This window comes from Miniopterus natalensis, chromosome 1, assembly GCF_054644295.1.
Source record: "Miniopterus natalensis isolate mMinNat1 chromosome 1, mMinNat1.hap1, whole genome shotgun sequence".
Taxonomy (NCBI): Eukaryota; Metazoa; Chordata; class Mammalia; order Chiroptera; family Miniopteridae; genus Miniopterus; species Miniopterus natalensis.
Window position 1 is genome coordinate 197,526,510 of NC_142081.1, and position 22,736 is coordinate 197,549,245.

General features: G+C 51.1%; 1 protein-coding gene across 4 annotated transcripts; it reads left to right on the top strand.

Annotated features, from left to right (window-relative positions):
* The first annotated feature begins 4,269 nt into the window (after window positions 1-4,269).
* On the top strand, window positions 4,270-18,727 carry ZNF518B (zinc finger protein 518B). Of its 4 annotated transcripts, none has more exons than XM_087828262.1 (3): window positions 4,270-4,349; window positions 6,628-6,988; window positions 14,513-18,727. In XM_087828262.1, exon 3 carries the CDS (start codon window positions 14,707-14,709, stop codon window positions 17,941-17,943), a length of 3,237 nt encoding a protein of 1,078 aa, XP_087684388.1. In that variant the 5' UTR covers window positions 4,270-4,349; window positions 6,628-6,988; window positions 14,513-14,706; the 3' UTR covers window positions 17,944-18,727. The 4 variants fall into 4 exon arrangements, with proteins under 4 accessions (XP_087684388.1, XP_087684391.1, XP_087684394.1 ...); XM_087828265.1 differs by having other exon boundaries at window positions 6,628-6,956; XM_087828268.1 differs by lacking the exon at window positions 6,628-6,988 and having other exon boundaries at window positions 4,302-4,349.
* The last annotated feature ends 4,009 nt before the right edge of the window (window positions 18,728-22,736 follow it).

Below are 22,736 nucleotides of genomic sequence, written 5' to 3' on the forward strand. Positions count from 1 at the left end.
AGCAAGAACTTGGAGGGTAATACCAAGAGGGGGAAAAAGGAGACACAGATTTGGGGAAGCAACTGGAAAACTGTGCTGCCACTGAGACCCTCAGGTGATGTAAGTGGCGGTGGGCCGTCCATCGAGGGCCTCGGGACGGGAGGGGCCCGGTGCGGCTGAGGGGCAGCGGGCGAGGTGCGGTCCGAGACCACGTCGGAGGCCAGGTCTCGCCCCCTCCCACCCCTCCCGGGCCTTCCCGGTCCACCGCCGGGCGCGAGCGACCGCCCCGTGTCGGTGCACCCGCCCCGCCCTGCCGCAGCCGTGCCCACCTGCTGCGATCGTTTCCAACGCTCCGCTCCCTTTCGGTACCCACTGCGCCCCCGGGAAACCCATGCGGGCCCCGCCCCGCCCGGCTCTGCCTATCCCTGGTCTAGGCGACGGCGCCGACGGCTCGGACGTGCGTGGACCGGGAAGCCGGGCGCTGCGCCTGGCACGGTGGGACCCGCCGGGGCGCCGGCTGCGCCAGCAGAGCCCGAGCGTCCGAACCGCGTCGGGACGGCGCGCGGGAGGCCGGCGCCGCGGGGAGTCCCGGGGATCGCGCCAGCGCCGCAAGTCCAGCCTCCATCGCGCCCGCTCCGGGCCGCAGCACACGCGAAACAAAAGCCAAGCAGCCCATGGAGACTCGCACAGGAGCGCGGCCGGCAGGCCGCCGGGGGAACCCCAGCAGCCCGGGAGCGCAGGGGGCAGGGCGCGCCCGCCGGGTAGAGTTCTACGAGGGAGCCCGCAGGGGCAGCTGCGCAGCGACGCCGCAGGCCGCTGGCGGTACTGCAGCGCGTGGGCGGGCGGGGCGCATCCTGCAGGCCTCCCGGGTTCTACCCGCTGCGCATGCCCAGGGCGCCGCTCTAGGCTGCGGGCCTCCGGCTGGCCCGGGGCTGCGGGAGCAAGGCGGGAGCCACCCCAGGGCTAGGGAAGGAGGCCGGCGGCTGGGACTGGGGCCTAGCCTCGGGCGCTCCCTCCAACCCGACAACCTCCACGGAAGGTTGCTCCACTTATTCCCTTTTACTGTTGAGAAAAGCGTGTCAGAGACTGGCAGCAACCTCCCCAAGGTCACACAGCAGGTACGGATGAGTAATGGGATCTGGATCCAACTGTGCCGCCTCCACTCCCTGCGCCCCAGGGCTGGGAGAAGACCTGAATTTGAGTGTCAGGGCTGCCTTATGTGAGGTTCAGGGTCCCTGGGAAAAGAGGTATTTATCCCTCTTTCACAGATGAGCCAACTAAGGTCAAAGAAATTACTAGAAATTTCTAAAATGTTTTAAATAATAACAGAGTCACCTCTTTGGGTGTCCTGTTTATGCATTGTCTTGAAGTACCTGAGATTTACATGCCTTTGCCTCCCCTCCCCCAAAGTTAGCCCGAAGTTCCTACCCTGGATGTTAGAGACCTGGCCCTTTTCCAAGGCCCAGTGGGGTCAAGTACCTTCCTCTGAGCCACAGAGGCCTCACTGGCAGAATCGAAGTAAAGGACTCCCTAAGATCACGCCGGTTGTAAGTGGCTAGGATGATCCAAATCTGCACTGCCCTTCCTTCACTTCCTCAGACATGCCCAACGGGAGCCCATCTCAGGGCCTTTGCACATGCCCCTGTGTGTAAAGCTCTCCTGTTTTCCTGTGCTGGTTCTTACTCACAACTTAGAGCTCATCTTAAAAGTCCCTTCACTGTGCCATTCAGGTCATCCTTTCTCCTGCTCTGCACTCTCTTCCACATCACAACACCCAGTTTTATTTTCTTCCCTGCCTCTGGCACTCCTCAATTATATATCCCATTAATTGTTCCAAGTCTATAACCCCCAACAAAAGGAATGCTCCCAGGGGGCAGAACCTTATCTTGTTCTTCCTCCTGTCCTCAGCATCTAACCTGTGCCGGCAAGAAATAGACACTCGTTTGTTGAATGAATATGTGAATGAACGTCAGCTCCCAGCCCTTACACTCGACTGGCTTTGTTCATGTGTCTTTCCTCTCTTCTCCCATATGTTAGGAAATCATATCTGGAAGCTTGTGTCAGCTTCTTAGAGTTGCTGTAACAAACAAATTTGTTATCTTACAGCTTTAGAGGCTAGAAGTCTGAAATCAAGGTGCAGTAAGCAGGTCCTTGCTCCCTCCAAAACCTACAGGGGGAGTATCCTTTGTTGCCTTTTCCAGGTTCCGCCGATCTCTGTCTTCACATGGCCTTCGCCCCTTTGAATCTCTTTCTTTTTTAAGGATGTAACAGAGGTGATGCATGGAACACTAGAAAAAGATTTAGACGAGCTAAGCTGGAAGATGGGAAAGAAGGCTTGAAGGACTGTCCTAAGTGTAGAACAGGTACACTGGCTGGTTGTCCAGAAATAACTATTTCTGGGTGAACTTTTCCTGCATCAGGACTTTTAGGGAACACTTCAACTTTAAGGGCTTCTACCAGAGTGGTCTCTGTCCCTGCTCCGCCCTTTTGCAGGCTGTAAACACCCCATTTCCCTAATCCTTCACAAAGTATTTTACGTCATTGAATTTGGACTCCTGAGAACTATAAAAGAAGAGCAGCTATTGGGCACTTCTTATTTGCCAGGGACTGTGCTGAGCCCTGACCCGCTCTCTCTTATTTAATGTTGAGGACTCATTTGTGAGATCAGTCCTATTATTCACCAACTTTTACATGAGAAGTGAGGTCCAGACAGGTTAAGGAGCTAGCTCACAGTTCCATGCCAGCTGGGATTCATAACCAGTTCTAACGGCAGAGAAACTTCCAGGAAATCCAGAGGGACTTTCATTAATTCTACTTGACTCAAGAAGGCAGAACTGTCAGTGAGAAGAGCATGGGTGGAAATTACAAAGAAAGGCAACAATTTAGGCTAAATTTTAGGGGGGGAAATCTCTAATACTCAGACTTGGGATTCTCCAATACTTAGGATTAACACTTTTTCCTGATTTGGCTCCTTTTGCCACTAGAAATTGCCAGGCAGTGGCCAGTTTAGATTCTCAGTGCCCTTCCCAAGCCCACCTCCCTCTTGAGAGAGACCGAACTCTGCCCCAGTCTCTCCGATGCGAGCTCTTTGTGCGTGTGTTTCTGAGAAGACATCCACTAGCTCCCCCAAGCCCTAGGAGACAGGACCAGGAGGCCCCTTCGCAGAGGTGGAGTTTTGCAGCATCGACTGGGGGAAGCTGCTGTTGACCATCCATCTCCGGGTTGGCACTGCCTGTGTCCAGCTCTTGCTATTTCAGTCTGAGACACTCTTTTCCTGCTGCTGATCCTGTGGCTGACAGTGTCCTGAATTCCGTCTGTTTGTGAGGAAGAGTTGCCCCAGCCCTGCCCGACCTCCCTGCTTCTGGCCGATGTCCACGCCTGACCTCCGGCCTCCAACAGGAAGGCGGCAGGAGCCAGCCTTGCTCCTTGCAGAGCTGCGTGATCAACTCTCATCCCCGGAGAAGCTGCGCTTCCCAGCGACGCTGCTCCCCCGCCACACGGGCCCTTCCTGGAGCAATTTTATTTCGCGGGGAGATGCCCTGCGTCACCGGCTGTGGGGCTCGAGCAAAGCGGGCCCTGTCCTCCGCGAGGGTCTATTGGGAATGCGCCGTCCCTCCGGGAGGGCGGGCGCGAGCCTGCGCCCGGTGGGGGCGGAGGGGCCCCGGGACGGCGCTGGGGCGAGGCGCAGGGAGGCCGCCGGGTTGAGTGGCTCACACCATCTTGACTCTCCCTGTCTGTCTGTCTGACCCTCACGGCCACCGAGGCAGCCCAAGCGGCTTCGGGTCCGAGTCTCGGAGAGGCCAGGGGGCTGCCTCACCCACGCTCCCGGAGCCAGGCGCGGAGGAGTCGGGGCTCGAACCCGCGCCGTCCAGGCCGTCCCACGCCCTGCGGCTCTCGAGGAAGGCAGGCCTGGGCGAGGGCGGCTCCACGCCATTCCTCTCGCCTCCACCCGCCGGCTGCGGGACCTCAAGCTCCATGAGGGCAGGGCAAACGCTCCATGAGGGCAGGGCTAACGCGCCCTGCGCCCCCCGCACGGCGGAGGGCGGCGACGATGGCGGCAGGGCCAGCCCCGGGAGCTCGCGGGCATCCGGGCCGAGCGCAGCGGGTGCCGACGCGCCGGGTCGCGCTCCGGGCCTGGCACCGGGCGGCTGGGTCTTCGCCTCTGCGCGGCGGCGACAGCGGGCAGCGCCCGGCGCAGCCTCGGGCCGGCGGCGCCCGCGGAGGCTGGGCGCACTGCGCAGGCGCGGGCGCGGGCTCCGCCCCCGAGTAGGGACCTACCGGGGACCTAGGCGGGCGTGGGGCGCGCCGGCGGCCGTGGCGCGGCGGCCTGTGGTCGCGGTCGGCGCCCCTCCCTGGGCCGGGACCGGCTGGTGAGTGGCCGAGCGGGAGCGCCGGGGCTCTGGGTTCGAGTGCGCGCGCGGGGCAGGTGGGGGGCGCGGGGCCGCTCCGAGGCGGGCGGGCCGGGAGGTGCGGGCCGGGTCCTGCGTGCCCACCCCAGTCCCCGGGCTGCCTGGCCGGGTGGCCCCCGGGCAGGCCGGCGGCAGGCTCGGTGCCCGGGGAGGGGGCGAGTGGCGGGGACGGGGGGCCAAGAGGGGTGCAGGGCAGTGGGGGCAGGGAGGGGGCAGGGAGGGGGCAGACGTGCGGGGACCACGGCGACCCGGGGCTGGGTGGCGGCGGGGTGCGGGTGCGGCGCCCCCTGCCCGCCCGCGCGCCTTTGTGCCACCGAGGCCGCGGGCCGGCGCCCAAGGCGCGGGTCGGACCCTCGGCGGCGGCGGCGGCGGCGGGCGTGGAGCCGGAGCCGGCCTCCGGCCTCAGGTGCCGCCCCCTGCGTTTTAAATGATGCATCTCCCGGGAGGATTTCTACCGGTCGGCCGAGCAGGAAGTGTCGTCAGGAGGCCATTTTTAAAGCCTCCTTCGGGCCTGGGAGGTAAGCGCTGACGTGTTTTGATTTCCAGTAGTTAGAAGCCGCCCCCTCGACCCCTCGAGGGGGCCCGACCGACCGTCCCCAGAGACCACCGTGCACCTAGTGTGCCGCGCCGTCCCGCCAGCGCCCGCGCCGTTGGAGGTGGGCTCGCCTCGAATACTGTGTGCCGTCGGTGTGCGTGTGCCAGCAATAAACTCGAAAACCAGACTGCATTGTCTTTCCTTGGGTGTTGCGGGCGTGCCCAGGGCCGGCCTCTCCGTGGAGGGCCTGTGCATCTTCTGCGGGCGGGGGAAGGGGAGATGGATGGGGATGGCCTGACTAGTCCCCGAGGCTGATGTCACCCTTTGTGGGACCTCCCCCATTCCAGCCTGCCCGTTTATCTCGTTGCCTCAGGGTGTTGGGCAGTTCCAGGCCAGGGAAACAATGCAGGATGCAAAAGAATGAGTATTTTTTAACCAGAAGGGGAGAGGCGAAGGGGAGAATGAAAAACATTTCAGTTCAGTTGTGTATGTCGGGTATCCTACGATTGTAAAACGAAATGCGAAATGCCGCCGAGCACTTTGTCCTGTTTAAGTCTACAAGGCTAAACTGTGATGTTGTGTTGGAACCCTTAAACATTCCCCCTTAAATTTAGAATTAGTCACCTACAATAAGACAGCTTGCTCTCCAGGACCCCACAGGACTTTCCTAAAGAAGAGCAGAGAGACTAGGAATGTTTATCTGTGTGAGTCACACAGGCAAAGTTCAGCCCAGCCTGTGCTGTGTGCACACACAACAGGCCATACTGGCCAAGGGTTCTTGAGGCAACTGGTTATTTAGAAACCAGCATCGTGTAGTCTCCTTAAGAACTAGAATGCAAGTATAATGTTCAGCTTTTAAAATTTCATGATGTTTTCTAGGATGCATTTTTTGAAAATTACTTTTGATCTGGGTACTGAACATAGCCTTTGAAAAGTAACACTTTTGTATGTATCCAGTTTTGTTGTGCTGATGACATTCCTTACAAGTGCATTTTGAAACAAAGGAGGGTGTTATTTTATTTATTAGGCCTCCTCCCTGATGCATTATACCAAACTAATGTAGATTTTTTTTTAAATCCAGTCACAGCAATTAAAAAATAAAAACATGCCTACTTGCTTTAAGTAAGGGGATCTGGGACAGTTTTTTGTGCAAGAGGAAGAGCAAAGAACATTTTTATTATTGCCACCATAAAGGCTGGCATTTCTTTCTTTCATTGACTCGTGTTCGTTCATTCATTCAACCAGTATGTATTAAGTGCCTTCTGTGGCCAAGCCCTATGCTGTTGACTGATAAGCAAGGCCCTTGCCGGCAAGGTTTCCCCTGTTTCAGTTGTTCTCTGGCTGCCTGGCATAGATGGCATCTTTTTCACATATACCAGCTCGGCCAGCTGCAGTTTCCAGGATCCATCTAATCTAGACAGTCCCATCACGGGGCGGGGGGTGGGGAGGCACCAGAGTCACCTGGGAAGAATTTTAAACCACATGCCTGAGCCTACCCCAGGCAAAGGGCAATCTGATTCATTAGGCCATCGGAGTCCTGGGAGACCTTTTTTTCCATTTTCAGCTCCCTGTGTGACCTTGCCCGACACCCCTGCTTGAGAAGCACTTTGAGGGCTCATCCCCTTTTCTGGAAGAAAAGTACCTGGAGCAACCAAGGCTACACAGGCCTGGAACTTCAACCCAAGTGTCTGGCTTCTGTTGCAGGGCTGTTCGCGCAGGGCTCGCTGCCCCAGGGTTCTGAGTGTAGAAGCCTGTGCCAGGGCCGAGTAGAGACTGGACGGGCCTGGGAGCCTAAGAAGACTAGGAAGAGCCCCTGCGACTTGCTGTGCCTTTGACTCACATCTGCAGCTTGCCAGCTCCAGGCCAGAAGTCAGAACAGTGCCCAGCGCAGCAGATGCTGGGACTTCAGTTCACAGCCTCACACCGCGGGTAGCAGAGAACAAAGGATTTCTTTCGATTAGACACCAGCTGACCAACTCCTTGACCTTAGAAAAGCCACAGCTTCTCCAGACCTGTTATCTTCCAGGAAGCAGGTAACTGAAGGTGAACTCTGAGGAGTGTTGAGGTAATTAATGTATGAGTCTGCCCCTGGAGGCACCTTTCTGCCCAACTTGGGCCAAGGGGCTCTTAAGATTGACAAATGCAGCTGGCTACTGAGCATCCTGATCAGATCATGGAGGTGGCGTTTGCTTCCCTCCACCTCCTGTTACACTCCTAAAAGACAGCAGCCCCTGGCAGGTGTGGGGTGAAACGGTCCCAGTGCACGCTTATTGTGCTCACCACGCCAGCCACTGCTCTGGGAATGCTGGAGTTTTCGAGAGCCCACGAAATGGGCACTGTCATTACACACTTTAGAGAGAGCATCAGTGGTATTTCCAAGGTCACATGGCTAAACAAGGATAGGACCCAGGGTCCACTTGCCCTGTCACCTCATTAGTCCCAGGCAGGGGCCTTGTCCTGCCCCTGGGTTAGGCACCTAAAAGACTGCACAGGATGGTGATAGTCTAACCACTCCTGCGCACTCCTCTGCACCTGTCATGTCAGGCCATCAGGTGCTTGTTCTCAGCCTTGGCTGCACATCAGAGCCCCACTGTGGGGCCCAGGCAGCGTTAGTTTTCGAGCCTCCCAGATAATTCTGGCATGCAGTAGGGTAACCGACCATCCCAGGGACCTCTTTAAAAAATGAGTTTCACACCCTGGACCTATTATGAAAAATGGGCACCCTGATGCATGGAAGGTTAAAAATCACTGGTTTTCTGAGAGGTATTTCTGCTGTGTTTTGATTATACTTTTTTATTAGACTCTTAATCCATTTCTTTGATGTTTTGATTTTTTCCTAAAGGCAAAGAAAGAAGGAAATACAAAAATGTATCACCCTTAGAGACCTGAAGTCACTAGTTGTGTTTAATAACAGTTTTGTAATGTTGCTTGTAAATACTATCTTGTTTTTGTTTTTTTTAAGCTTCACCTGAGGATATTTTTTCCATTGCTTTTCAGAGAGGGAGGGAGGGAAAGAGATTGAGAAAGTGAAACCTCCATGTGAGAAATACACATCGATGGGTTGCCTCCCACATGCTCCCTGGCCGGGGCTGGGGATCGAACCTGCAGCAGAGGTACATGCCCTTGGCTGGAATCAAACCCAGGACCCTTTAGTCTGCAGACCCATGCTCTAACCACTAAGCGTAATTGGCCAGGGCTACTTTGTATCTTTTTAATGCCAACAAAAGCATACTTCTTAATATTTATTTTTCATATATAAAACTATAAGTTTTAGACTTTAACAACACTAGCATTAGTCATATTCTTTCTGTTGAAAGGTTTCCTCTTAAAATAACTGTTTTCTGATGTAGTCTCGATTGATATGCTCAACAGTGTCAAGTCCAACCCAGAGCAACTCCTTTGCAGGCTGGGAGGTGGGGGAAGGGAGATCCCCACTTCCAGCTATAGAACTGCCACCTTAGGTCTTGATCTCATCAGCCCCTTTGTTAAGCAGACTTCTGCTTCCGGAGATTACTGGACTCTTCTATGTTCCAAGGAGTCTTACAAAATATGTTGACTTATTTCTTGACAACACATGCACTGCCTGCCAAGTATAAGGTTACCTGCTATTTGCATATATGCTTCTCCTCACATCAGCCATGTAAACTGGGCGTTTATTCCCATGTTACAAATGAGAAAACTCGGGCTCAGAGATGTCAGCAAGTCCGGCCTCACACAGCTATTGAGAAACCTAGGTTTTTTGGACCTTGTTCCTGCTCTCTCAAGGCCATCACTGTTCCCACTGTTACACTCTCCTCTGGACGGCACAGGCATCGGAATGGGGGCTCTCTTGTCCAGCCCCCAGCCTCTTGCTCCGTCTGTGCCCCAAGGGAACCACTCGGTTTCAGGAAGAAAGCTGAGATCCCAAAGGGGTATGTTTGTCAGCAGCATTCAGAAATATTTTTTGTCATTGGGATGGCCACCAATTTGCAGTTCAGTCATTTCTAAGTGCAAGGTAGTTTGGTGAGAAGAGTCTGATAACTTAATTGCTGTTTTTCCTCCTTTAGATTCATTTACCATTCAGTTCAATTCTGAATCTTTGTAACGGGTGGAAAAAGGTTTTGCTGAGTGAGGCCAGTTTCTTCCTGAATGCCATCCTACTTGGGAAATATTAACAGTTTACATATTTAATGTTGGAATTTCCCCCCTGATCAGTTATTACCCGTCTATGTGCTTCTGGGCACTTTGGGATAGGATGTTTTAGAAATGGACCACCCTTTTCGAAGGCTAGGTACATGACAGGAACAGGTGCAATTTTTGAGTGCCTCTGCCGCCAGGCTGAGCTTTTCCTGTGTTACCTGGTTTGTTTCTCTTAATCACCCTTCAAGTCTTATGACATCAAAGCCTGTTTCCTGGCCTGACAATGAATAGAAGGAAATCACCTGCACAGGGACCCAGAAAAGGGACAGATGCAGGGCTTGGACTGCAGACCTTCAACTCCATTCCCTCTGCTCTTCATGGGCACAGAGCTGCGGCCGTGCTCCCAGGATTGATGAGGCAGGAGCCACAGTGAAGGGATTTCTGGAAAGAGCTTCCTAAATTTGCTTCTCCATCCACAAAGGATGCAGTCAACAACCAATACTGATTTGGGGAGGCATCTCTCGAGCAGAAATGTCTGTGATGATGCACGCAGCAGGCTCATGATGTACTTGATCGGCTGCTTTTCTTTTCATGTGAACATCTAGCATGGAAATGCATTTGTTTGCCACTGGGACATTGTACAATTTGCTGGGCATGGAGAGGGCAAGGTGATTTAGTAACTAGCTTCTATATGAACCTGAGTTGTAGTTAGAATTACTGTGGAGAAGATGCTCTAAGCGCCCGTCAGCCACTTTGCCATTCAGGCTGGGCAGATGGTTTTGCCCCAGAGGTAAATTATCTTTCAGGCTGTATAACCAAGCAAATGTAATTAAAATTATAAAATGAGATTCAGTATATATTCTGGAGAGAACAACTGTGAGGCAACAAGAAGCCTATCATGTAGCCCTTTTGACTATTTTTGTGATTGGCATCATTTCTTCTTTTTCCATAAAAAAATGGAAATATTTTGAACTTATGATGTGTGAGTAACTTAGATCCAAGCACTTTTAGTCACATTATCACAGTTCATCCTCACGACAGTCCTGTGAGGTAGAGGTGCTCTTACTGTCAGAGGAATCGGAGTTTGCCCAGGTCACCTAGGGAGCAATGGGCTAGGACTTAAAGCCCCGTAATCTGATTCCAAAGCCTATAGCCTCAAGCACTGTCTTACTAATACTTCTAATTACGTTGTACATGTGATGTTTTCAGTATTGAGAAGTGCTTCCTTTTAAATAAGAACTTATACATGCAGTCCTTTATGGTTTTTATAGCCCCATGTCACTGAAGCAAAGTCAGTCTTGTTTTTTCATGTGTCCCCATAGTAAATCTTTAAGAAGTCAGGACAAGTGAACTCAAGTCAGAAGGAAAACCCACCAGCAGCAAGTGCTGCACTTGGGCCTTTTCCTGGGAAAAGACAGGGCAGTGTGGAGGCAGCGCATTGGTGATACTGGGTAGCAGTGTCTGGCTGACACTGCAGGTGACGCTGTGTTAAGAAGCTCGCCCTGTGCTGTTCACAAACAGGCAACTTAATGTAAATGGCCATTCCACTTACTGTGCCAAAAGTTAATAACACTAAGTATTTTCTGTGTTTTTGAGAACCATCCTAAGTTCTCTGAAAGGCTTGTTTCTAGTCCCAGGAGTGAGTGAAGGTGTTTTGTAACCACTACGTGGTGAGTTTGGGAGGCAGGTGAACACTGAAGGCGGTGACGACAGTCATTTACTGGGTGCCTTCTCAGTGTCAGGCGCACGCACGTCCTGGTATCTACAGGATTTCCTGTAATCCATCATCAGCCTGCTGGGCAGTGACTCGCCAGGAGGACCCAGCTGGTTTGCTTGCGTGTCGACCGGATGGAGCAGGTGGGTGGAGGGAACAGGGATGAGGAGCCCCTTCACTGCTCAGGTGTGCCTGCTGCTGCCCACGAGTGAGTACCAACGTCAAGCCTCCCCAGTTTCCCATGCCGCTTGGTCCGTTTCCCTCTGACTTGGGGTGTTACCTCTGAGGTCTCAACCCTAACTCCCTACCCGCTGACTAGCCATACAAGTTGCAGAGGCCAAAGAGACTGTCTGCTTATTCCAAAGAAGCTTGCCATCTTTCCCAGCTGGACTAAGGGAAGTGCCAGTGTGGAAACATTGCATGATTTGGAGAATGGCTTAGTCGCCAAGAAGATCCTTTCTCCCAGGTGACGTAATTCAGTCATGTCCTAGTCCATTACCTTCCCCATAAACCATTTGCCAGTCACAGCCCCATGCGCTTCATATGTGGTCACCTGTTCCTGCTGGGTTTTATCTCGGAATCACTGCTGTAATGGTTCTTCAGAGGCACCCCCGGGGCGCTGCGTTCCTCGGGCTCTACAGGTGGCTCCGTTCATTCTCTAGGGACTCTCCCCCATCGGGACGTGCTCCACTCCTTGCTATGTGATCTCATGGTCCATTATCTTAGGATGTTAGGCCTTTAGTTTTAGGAGGCATGACACTCCCAAGTTTTAAAAGGACCTGGAGAGAAAATGGTGAAGCTGCCGTCTGTGGCTTCTGAAGACTCTTGGAGGCTGGGAACGGTGCTGGGAAACTGGAAATGTACCAGTGGAATCCTGGTTTGGAAGATGCTTCCAACAGAGGCACCTCGTTACATGGTTTATTTGAGAATTTCATAGGATCAACATGTTGAGTTAAGTTGGAAGAGTTGGTGACCGAGCTGTGCCAGGCAGGCCTGTGACTTTCCTCTGTTTTTCTCTTTCTCCCCCCTCCCTCTCCTCTGGAACTGGTAGGATCGTGAGGCCGGCAGCTGAGAGATGTGTAGATCTTTGAACAGAGTTGGGAACTGAGGACTGGACAAGAGGAGGTGTGTGCAGTTCACAGCCAGGCTGTCGAGAGGGACTATGTTGGCAGCTTTAGGAGGAGGCTGGTTTCAGTTTCGTTGAAGGGTCAGTTCTTGACAATGAGAACTATGCAGTGATAACATTAGCAGCTGGAGAGGAAAGGAGTTTTATTTATGGCAATATTAGAGCATCGACTGCATGGTCAGCTGGTGAAGATGTTCAGAGTATTTAGATGCTGCTGGAAGTTTGATGAAAGCCAGTGATTTCTCACACTGGCTTTCATCAGACTCCCATGGTGTGCTCTTACTAACCACAGTGCCTCTCCCCTTCCCTTTCCCCCAAGAGGGTGAAGCCCAGGAATGGCTCCCTTAGCTGTGATTCCGAGGCTCGTCCAGGTTCGAGGACTGCTGGACCAGGTCCCCTCTCCAGCCCCTCCATGCTTCGGGCCTCTGGGTTTTTTAGGTCCTGGTTGCAGCTGTGGTGTGTGTTCTCTGTAACAGGATGAAAAAGCTGAGGGGAACATGTTGACGATAGGCTTCTTAGATGGTAAAAAGCCTATTTCAGCAATCTGCAGAGTCAGGCTGGGCTTAGAAATCACCTAGATGAGCATTGTCTTTTACATACATAGGGGTGCACAAGTCTGACGGGGCCCCTAGATGCCACCGGGCCTTGATTGCAGCTGGGAATGGCTTCTGAGAGGAGGTGACTGTCGTTTGCAAAAGCAGCATAGGAAAGAGAACAGGGAAAAAAAAAACTTGGTATCAGGCGTCGTATGTCCTTATGGTGCTTTCCGGAACTGCTACAGGGCAGGTGTGGTGCTAGACCTGAATGTGCCATAACTGTTTCCCCGACCCTGCAGAGGGACCTGCTCCCTCAGACCGGCCTGTCGGACTTTGTCCGGCTCCTGGCCTGTTGGTGTGCCCGAAGGAGGCTGCCGACCCCCCGCAGCGCTGCCTGTCACGGCGAGAGTGCTGCGGGCCTGACTGGGCTCCACGCTTAGAGAGCCTCAGACCTCAACAGTGTTCCCTTCACGTGTGTGCCACACTGTGGGAAATCGGAGAACAGGCCTTAATTCTAGTTGCCGATGAAACATTGGAACTCAGAAGGTTTAAGTGGGTTCTTAAGGTCTTTAAGGCTTTTGACAGATCCCAAAATAAATGGGTCTTTGCTTAGTCCTAATTGTGAATTTGGGGGGGAGGGGAAGGTATGTAAAAATAACTTTGTATATAAAAGTGGTCACTGTTACACATATTGTGGCACTTGCTGTAGAAAACATCCGCCTGCTGGCCAGTGTCTGGGCCACCTTCGTGTACCAGCTGGTCTCCCTGCAGCCATCACTTCAGCTCAGCAGCTGGAGGCTGGAACTGGAGTTGCTTACAGACCATGTCTTGTCCCTGCTCCGGGGTCTCCCCGGCTCTTCCTCACACAGGGGAGAGGCCACATCCTATGACTCTGTGCTGTGGATCCTGCCCCCACCCCTGGGACTCTGTGCAATTCTTCCGTCACTTCCTCTCCTGGCTCCTTCCTGTCCCTCAGGTGCTCCAGGCCCTCTTCCCACAGGCCTCTGCTGCTCTGCTGGAAGCGCCTTCTCCAAACAGCCACACGCTCACTCCCCAGCTGCCCCAGGTCTCTGCTCAGATGTCAGCTTACCCAGAGGCCCCTGCTGACCCCCTCCTCACCTCTGCGCCAGCCCTAAACTCCATCACATGGCTACTCCCTACCCCCCCTCACCTGCCTTGATGGGATTTTGTTCCCAAATACTGAGTGACAAATATATAACCTGCCCCCCCCATATACCCTCACGAGATGAGGACTCATTTGCTTTTGGTCACCTCCCTGCAGCACTTAGAACAGAGCAGTGCCCAACACACGATGGAGACTCAGTAGGATGAGTGAATGTCTGTCTACCCAGTACCGTCAGTGTTGACTTAGTACTTGTGAAAGCAAGCAGACTGTGTGCCTAGACACTCAGGTCCACGCGGGTCATTAGCTGTCATGGAGAAGCACATGAACACTGGACCCGAAGCCCTGGCTGCACCGCTTGGTAACGTGCGTGTTTAAGAGCTGAAATGGCAGCACACTGCCCCAGCTGCGAGGGAGGCCGATGTGAAATTATACCCACGCCATTGGTAGGACGCCCTCAATGACGTTTAAAAAAAATGTCACAATGAAAGGCTCTTCTGAGTCACTGCTGCACTTTCCTTACTCTTGTGTCTGTGGTTGGTCTACAGCAAGGGTGGGGAACCTTCCTTATGCCAAGGGCCATTTGAATATTTGTAACAGGCCATACAAAATTATCAACTTAAAAATTAGCTATGAAAACTCCTAGATTTATTGAATTTCGAGTCCTGCCTGCTGTTGCCTTGGCAGGGCCAGACCAAATGATTTTGCAGGCCGTATACGGCCCACGAGCCCGACGTTCCCCACCTCTGGTCTACAATGACGAGTTTTAGAGGCTGATTTGAGAATATTTTCAGTTTGTTTTCTGTTTGCCAGCTCAGTGGTATTGTGTGTTATCATCAGCATGTGTCTAATGTTGATATCAAGCGTGAATTCACAAGGTCATTGAGATACAGAGTAAGTTTGGAAATAGCTCAGCCAACCCTTAAGTTCATGTGTTCAACCTGCTCTGTGATTTCTCTTTTCCTCTTCAGTGTTGCCTGGAATATCAGAGAATTGGAAACCGTCATATTCAGGGACCGTGCATCTGTGTGGTGGCATTTAAAAAAAAACTAAGAATGCTCCCAGGAAGTAACCATGCGTCTGCCAGTCCAAGTTTGTTGCAGGCTGCCTCCGAAGGCCTCTACCATGTGAAGTCTCCCTGGGTCCCCATGTACTCTGTTTGGAAATGCAACTGAAGAAGATGAAGGATATTGGACAGCAGTTGTTCAATTCACAAGTAAATGATGGACGTAACTCTTTGACCATGTCACCCAGACAGCCTAATGCTAATAGAGCCACTCGGCCAGACAGACAAGAAGCCCAGGCTTCTCTGTACCAAGGCTCCGAGGCAGAGGCCGTCATGACGACCACTGCCACGTGTATGAAGTGCAAGAGTGCCCACCAGATCCCTCTTCAGGACTTGAAAAGGGGGCCCGGGCAAAGCCAGAAGGACGATAGATATGTGTGCTTCCAGTGCAGCCGGGGAGGGGCTCCTCCCCACGTCCCTTTCGGGAGCGGTGATCCCAGTGCTGCTCACATAGGAAATAAGGCTGAAACCGTCGGAAGTCCTGGCAACAGCAAATTCAAGGTAAGGAACTTCAAACCCGGCAAGTACTACTGTGATAAATGTCGCTTTTCCACAAAGGACCCTCTGCAGTACAGGAAGCACACACTTCAGCACGAGGAGATCAAGTTCGTATGTTCTCACTGCAGCCACATCTCCTACACGAAGGGGGAGTTCCAGAGGCACTTGGTGAAGCACACGGGCGTGTTCCCCTATCGGTGTGAGTACTGCGACTATGGTGCTATCAGAAACGATTACATTGTCAAACACAGAAGGAGAGTGCACGAGAAGGCCGGCGGAAAACGGCCGCCCAGAGCCGTCGCCAAGCTGGAGCCGAGGAGGAGCAGCGTGTCCAAACACACAGAGCTTCTCAAAGCCTCCGACCCGGGCCCTGCTCCACAAAGCAAGTTGCCAGATCAGCTCTCGAAGTTCTCCCTCCAGACAGACAAAGACAGAGCACAGAGCATCACGCTGGCACCCGAGTCGAAGGAACCCCAAAAAGACGTGGTGTGCGTTCCAAATAAGGTGACCCTGTCAGAGCCAAATGAAGTGGGTCTGTTGGAGAAAAGCGTGGAGGTAGAGGTGTTGTCCCCAGCCACAGAGCCCGTCCAGCCCGGAATGCCGCTGACCGTGGTGGCACCTGCGGAGCTCGTGGTCCCCGCTAACTGTCTGGCCCAGTTGGTAGACGTGAAGGTTGTCAATGGAACACAGCAGCTTGTCCTGAAGCTGTTTCCTCTGGAAGAAAACGGTTGCCTGGAAGCTGGTGGGGGGGACGGCAGGCATTCGGAACGTAGGACTGCCGAGGGGGCTTCCGCTGGACAAGGGAAGATGGGTTCTGCAGAACAGACCAAGTCACTAGCGATCGAAGGGAGTGTTGGAGAACCCAGAGGCCTCAGCACCCTCCAGTCAGTTCAGAAACAGGTTAAAAATGTGAAATGGGTACGGTCCTACGATTTGTTCATGTCAAATTCCAGTGTGTACAGCTGTGGAGAGTCCCTTCTCAAGTCTGCTAGAGTTGAGGATTTGCAGAAAAAAAGGCCAGTGTATCCGCACAGACCTGCTCTTCCTCCTGTTGCCTTAAGAGGTCCCCCCCCTTCGTCTGCAGTGAAAAACAGTGTATTGTGTGGTCTTGGCGCTGCACCAAGTCCTTTTCCATATAAAGCTGCTGTTTCTTTTACTGAAGGTGGGAGACATTTGCACAGTGACCCCCCAAGGTTTCTTCCTCTTCCTGCGTCACCTACAACCATTTCCTTCTCTGGAGAAAAGGGCTTTTTGCCCGTAAGTAGAAACGACTTGGCATCTAGAAGTGAGATCAGTTTTCCTGTAAGAATGGTTGCGTCTACTAGGAAACTGAAGGACAGCCAGCCAGAGGAATACAGGGCAGTTTCAAATACAGGCCAGGTTTCCTCTCATCGTAAAAGCGAGTACTTACACATAAACATTACAGGAGAGGATAGACTCCGACCTCAGCAGCCCAGGGATAAGCCTCTGGAATTAAAGAACATTGAAAGGACTAATGACTCTTTCGATGGCCCGGTCATTTCATCAGTATTTTCTCTGAGCTCTGGATCTGAAAACGTCCCAGAGGGTGTTAAGTGGAATAGCTCACCGTCCAAAATAAAGTCAATTGAACTCTTGCGCAGAAAGATTGCTCAGTTAATTGAGTCCTGTGGTAAGCCTTCATCCCTGGCTGCAAATAACGCACATCGTCGATCTGTAGGGCAGGCATCAAAGGCACCTTTGGAAGTTACCCCTGAAGGTATTCAGGAAATTAATGTCTCATTTACTGGCACTGGCTATTCCATGGGGACTTTCTCAAAACCTCAGGATGATGGTGGTATTAGTGGACAGCTTACTTGTCAGCAGATATATCCACGGTTTATAGAAGGCAGCAATAGGAAAACCGAAAGCCAAGTAACTAGGAAGGCTCATGTTGCTCCTCCAGTGTTGATCCCCAAAGGGGCAGTGTTGAGGGTTCTTAATTCATCTGAAGATGCCCACATTATAGAGGCTACATGTGAAACACCCGTCAGCATCCCGTACAGCGAGACACAGCTAATAAAACCCATTCCGTCCTGCCCAAAGACACAGACAGACTCAGACTTACAGCCTTTGACAGGTGAACGTGGGCCAATAGACATGTCCCATAACCTCGACATCTCTCTTCGGCCTAAACCAAGAAAAGAGAGTGCTGTTTGTAGCACCGCCCCCAAAAAAACTGGCCCGTTACAGAGTCAGCAAGGAAGCAGTGAATTGAGTAAGCCAGGGAAGGTGCCCTCCAGAAGTCTTCCTGTAAGTAAGAGTAAAACCAGGCAAGTAAACTCATCCAAGAAGAAAAGCAAAATGCAGGCTGATGCCAGCCGCTGTTTCAAGGATCCTTCAATTTTTCAGGTTGCAAGACAGCTTCGACTGATAGCAGCTAAACCGGACCAGTTGATTAAATGCCCCCGTCGGAACCAGCCTGTCATTGTGTTAAACCATCCCGATGTTGACTCACCAGAAGTGACCAATGTGATGAAGGTAATAAACAAGTACAAAGGCAACGTCCTCAAAGTCGTCCTATCAGAGAGGACCAGGTGTCAGCTAGGCATCAAGCGCCATCATGTCCGGCTGACCTACCAGAACTCGGAGGAAGCCAATCAAATAAAAAGGCAAATGATGTTGAAAATGAAACTTAAAAAAGTTCATAAGAACAATTACCAGGTGGTGGATTCCTTGCCCGATGACTCACAGTGTACATTCAAGTGCTGGTTTTGTGGACGGCTGTATGAAGACCAGGAAGAATGGATGAGTCATGGCCAACGGCATTTGATAGAAGCAACTAGAGATTGGGATGTTCTTTCCTCCAAGGGCAAATAAGTGAAACATTGGTGTTAGAAGCAAAGTGGGTTTTTTTTACTTTTAGTTTATTCTGGTTAGGGTTGGGTTGGGCTTGGTTCTTCCCATCCCTGACTCAGTAGGAGAAACAGGTTGTAGGAGTGGGAGGACCCTTATTTCTTCAGATCCCTTGTAGGACTGTTGGGAACCAGGAATCTGGTTTAACCTGACATGTGATGGAACTTGGAAGGTATTTGAAGCCCCTGAAAGAGCACACACATTTATGTACATGCATTTTTCTGGGGAGAAGTGAAACTTTTAACCGATTTTCAGTGGGATCTGAGACTTTTCTGTTTAGCACCCCGTTTTCTGAGTAGATACAAATCTCTTGTAGTCCTTTCAGGGGGTGAGTTTAGAGTGTTTTACATATGCTCATATAACAAAATGCTACTGATGAATTAAACCCCCGTTTGGTGTGCACATCCACTTTTTATTTGCATTAACTCATTTCCTGAATACTTGGTACATAATGGAAATTATATTTGCTACTGTTATCTTAAATTTGGTTACAGAAAGTGGCCGTTCTCTTAAGCCCCTCAGCCCTGTATAATCCTCATAAGTGTTCTTTATAGCACAGAACTGTGCTTTTCAGGCCATTTGAAGGAATGATTATAAGGGTTTGCCTGAATTTGCTAGTTCAACAGCAGGTGTTAGGAAAGAAAGACATTTTCAAGCTTTTGCTTTTTTTTTAAACATCTCAATTTATGACAGTTGGGGAGGGAATGTGTCTTTTTCAAAATAAAGAGATGGTCACAGAGGGAAAATATCGCAAGTCAAGTCTCCCGTTTGTCACCTCTCGAAGTAACCAATGGAAAACGTGAGCAGGTCTCTCACAGCATGGGTAGAACTGGGAAGGTAACACAGCGTTGGGCCGTAGGGACAGCTGTGACCAGTGTGGCTGAGGTTCGTTTGGGAACTCGCCCACGGGAGCGTAGGCTGCACTCTCTCCGTCACCCAGGGCGCCAGGGCACGGCTGCTCTCCTTTGCCAGGCCCTCCTGTGGAATAAGCTAGTCCCCACTCACCTGCTGTCCCTTTCCTTTTGTGCCTTCGAGGCCCCTTAAAGTTTTCCCTCGTGAAAAATACTAAAAACAGGCAAGAATCAACAAAGTGGAAATGCCCCACCATCTTTGTTAAGGTTATAGGAGCATTATCCTGGGGTTTCATTGGTAGGAACAACCTGCTTCTAATTGATCTTAGCCACAGTCACGCTCTCCCTGTTGCTCGCTTTCCTAGGAAGCACCTCCGAGAACATTCCTGCTCCCTTGTCTACCATCACATGTCAGGACCAGAGCTGAGCTGTGCAGCACCTTCATGTGCACAAAAAGCTCGCCTACTGCACAGCCGGGCCTCTTGGGCAGGTACTTGGTTGGCAGAGCTCAAACTGCGGGCCTCCCACCGCCCTGCAGAGCGCGAATGGCTCAGCCTCCGGAGCCCCAGCGCTTGTGCTCCTCCCTGTAGCTTTAAGGAATGAACGTGCTGGTGTGGATGCCCCGGGGGCTGTTACAGCTGAGACACGCCAGGGAGATTTCTGTTGGTTGGGTAGTCGGTTAGAGACTTATTTCTACCCCTCCCCATGAAGTCTTAGATTACCCTCTAATAGGTGGGGTTGCAATTCTTTTGTTTTTTCTCATCACAAGGAGCTAATGTCTTATGCATGATTCAGGACAAGGTCATTGAGTTGATTGGTTAATTTTTGTTGAAATTTAAGATTTGGATTTTTTATGTGTATATATGTGTATGTACACATATCAATATTTTTTACCATTTGAGAACTAGTAGCTAATTTTCTGATTTCCTGTTTTATAATGAAATTAGGTGGGTTGGGAAATATGACATTTTATATTCTAGAAATAATTTATTTTGGAAGTACCTTTTTATAATGGTCTGATCTCACTTTTAGCAAATGAAAGCACAGTAAGTGTGGGTCGAATTTGTATATACAAACGGAGTGGCCACCCCTGCGGGTCATTTCATTACAGGACTTGGTCCCACACTTGTCCAGTGGGGGCATTTGGGGCAGTGGAGCTTGGGGACCGCTTCACTGCCTAGGGAGGCCACTGTGAAGTTTTACCCGTGTACAGATTTGCACCCTCCAACGTGAGAGAAGCCTCCTGAGACACTCGGGGGGAGAAAAGGCTGTGAGTTTTATTTTCTCTTCTATACCTCATCACTTAGTCACGTCTTTCCTGAAAGCTTAGGCCTTCAAGAGAGGGAACCGTGCATCGGGTCAGAGTGCTAAGTCAACATGAAGTATTTACACTTTGCAGCATCAACTCTTTTTCAAGTATTACCTGAAACAGCTTGTGTGCTTGTCCAGAGCTCACTTTTGTGGGTAGAATGTAGCTAAACTTTGGGGGATTTTCAGAATTACAGTCCTTGTTAAGGAATTAAGAGGCTCCTGGAAGTCATAAAAAGTGAGAAAGCAACAAATGGTTGTCTTTCCAGTGTAAGGAGCTTAGGAAATAGCTTGTTGACTGTAGGTTAAGTGTCATGAAATGAACTATATCATTTCTAACAACGTTGGAGGAGGTAGCAGGACTGTCTTGAGTATGTGTGTGCTCTTTCTTACCATGACTTTGAAGGACTCTACTCACTAAATTGTACTAATGGCACTAATGAAACCATTTTACGCTTGTTTTTTTTCAATAGTTGGAACTCTTGTTTTAATCAATTACTTAAGCTTAAAGTGATTTAATAATGCTGTGACTAGTTTTTAATTTATTGATTTTAGAGAGGAGGGGGAGAGAGACACACACATCAGTTTGTTGTTCCACTTATTTATGTATTCATTGGTTGCTTCTTGTATGTGCCCTGACCAGGGATTGAACCCGCAACCTTGGAGCATTGGGACGATGCTCTAACCAACTGAGCTACCCAGCCAGGGCATACACTTTTTTTAAAAAATATATCTTTATTGATTTGAGAGAGAGGAAGGGAGAGAGAAAGAAACATCAATGATGAGACTCATTGATCGGCTGCCTCCTGCACGCCCCTGACTGGGGATCGAGCCCGCAGCCTGGGCATGTGCCCTGACCGGAAATCAAACCACGATCTCCAGGATCCTAGGTCCACGCTCAACCACTGAGCCATGCTTGGCCGGGCCACACACTTATTTTTTAAAGTAGGTTGTCTTTTGGGGAGCAGAAATGAGGCGATCTTTTTATATATATGATGTGACAAAGAGTGAACTTTTTTTTTTAATGACCAATAGATTACATTTTACTCAAGTTTTTATCCCTAGCCCCAAATAATATTGTGAGCCCGTTAATGGGCTAAGTGCTGTTGAACTAACCCAAACACCATGTGTTAACCCTCAAAGCCCATCCCTTCTGCTGTGGGGCCATAGAAGCCGTCCCAGAAAACGAAGGTGCGATGCTGCTCGGCCTTTCTGATATTATTTGAACCTGTCATTGTCAACGTGAGAAAAAGAAACCCTCGCATAGCCCCTTTCAAGCATCTGTAGAGCTCCTGTGTCAACTGTGTGTGCTGCTCTGTTTCTGAAACACGTTTCTATAGAGATATAGAAGTTGGAGTAAATTTTGTTAAATAAAGCACCTGTAAAAGTCTATCTGTCCTTTCATTTCAGAGGTTAAGCAGCGTGGCTCGCTCTTGCACAGCCTGTCTTGTGTACGTTTCTGAGCCACATGCAGTCAAGGCAATTCACTGCACAGCGCAGGGGCCTCGCTTCACCCGGGGTCTGCTTGGAATCCGATGCCCTGCTGGTTAACCCCGTACCCTGAGAGGAGGCCAGGCTGCTTTCTTGTTTTGCTCTGGCCGGAACCCTCTGGGTGCTGGTGTGGGCAGCAATGGCAGTTTTCATATCTTGGTCAGTGGCCTCATCAGAGAACAGATGGGGCATTTAACCTGGGGAGCTTTCCACAGGGGGCGGGACCCGGGTGGGAGAGCCCAAGCCATTGAGGAGCCTCCCGGACCGCGGAAGTATAGCTGCACTGTGGGTGCCATCCATCTAAGTGCAGTTGATCCCACACGTGCGTGGGAAGAAGGGGTGTGAGGATACTTGAAGAGGGTTAAGTCCCTCCCCTCATTCCCAGGAACTAAGTCAATCGGGGAAAGGAGACTTGGACCTGAGATGAGTATTGGCAGCCCCTGAGGAAGACAGATGGGAGTTGCTTCAGTGCAGCAGTTTGGCTGATTGTTACGAGTTGCAATGAGTCATTGTCCTCTAATCCTGCAGAGAGAGTCTAACAAGTTGTCACCTCTGGTTATTTAGGGGGCAGTAGAGGTCAAATAAGGTGGTGAAAGCCTGAAGGGGGTTTATATTAGGCATGGACCAAGGTGGTGACAATGGGAGTAGAAGAGGGGACTTGGACAGAAAGTGACTTCCTAAAGTTAGGAAGTGGCAGTCACTAGACCACATTTTACCAGTAAGAAAACTATCAGAATGAGTAATGACACCCGATTCACCGGGCTGCATGCAGATGGATGCAGGAGGCACCATGGTACCCCTCACGTCTGTAACGCTCTTCGGCAACAGGCGGAGCTTTCTGCAGCCACAGGCTACACTCATTGTGAACTGCTTTGGGGTTCAGCTCGTACCAGACACACTGATTGGGGTGAGACGTCATGCTAAGGTCAATGGACTCAGTCTAGAGCAGTGCTGTCCCATAGAAATAGGATGTGAGCCATGCATGTAAACATTTCTTTAGTAGCCACATTTTTTCTTTTATATTTTTCAAATATGTTTTTACTGATTTCAGAAAGGGAGGGAGAGGGGGAGAGATGGAAACAACGATGAGAGAGCCATTGATGGGCT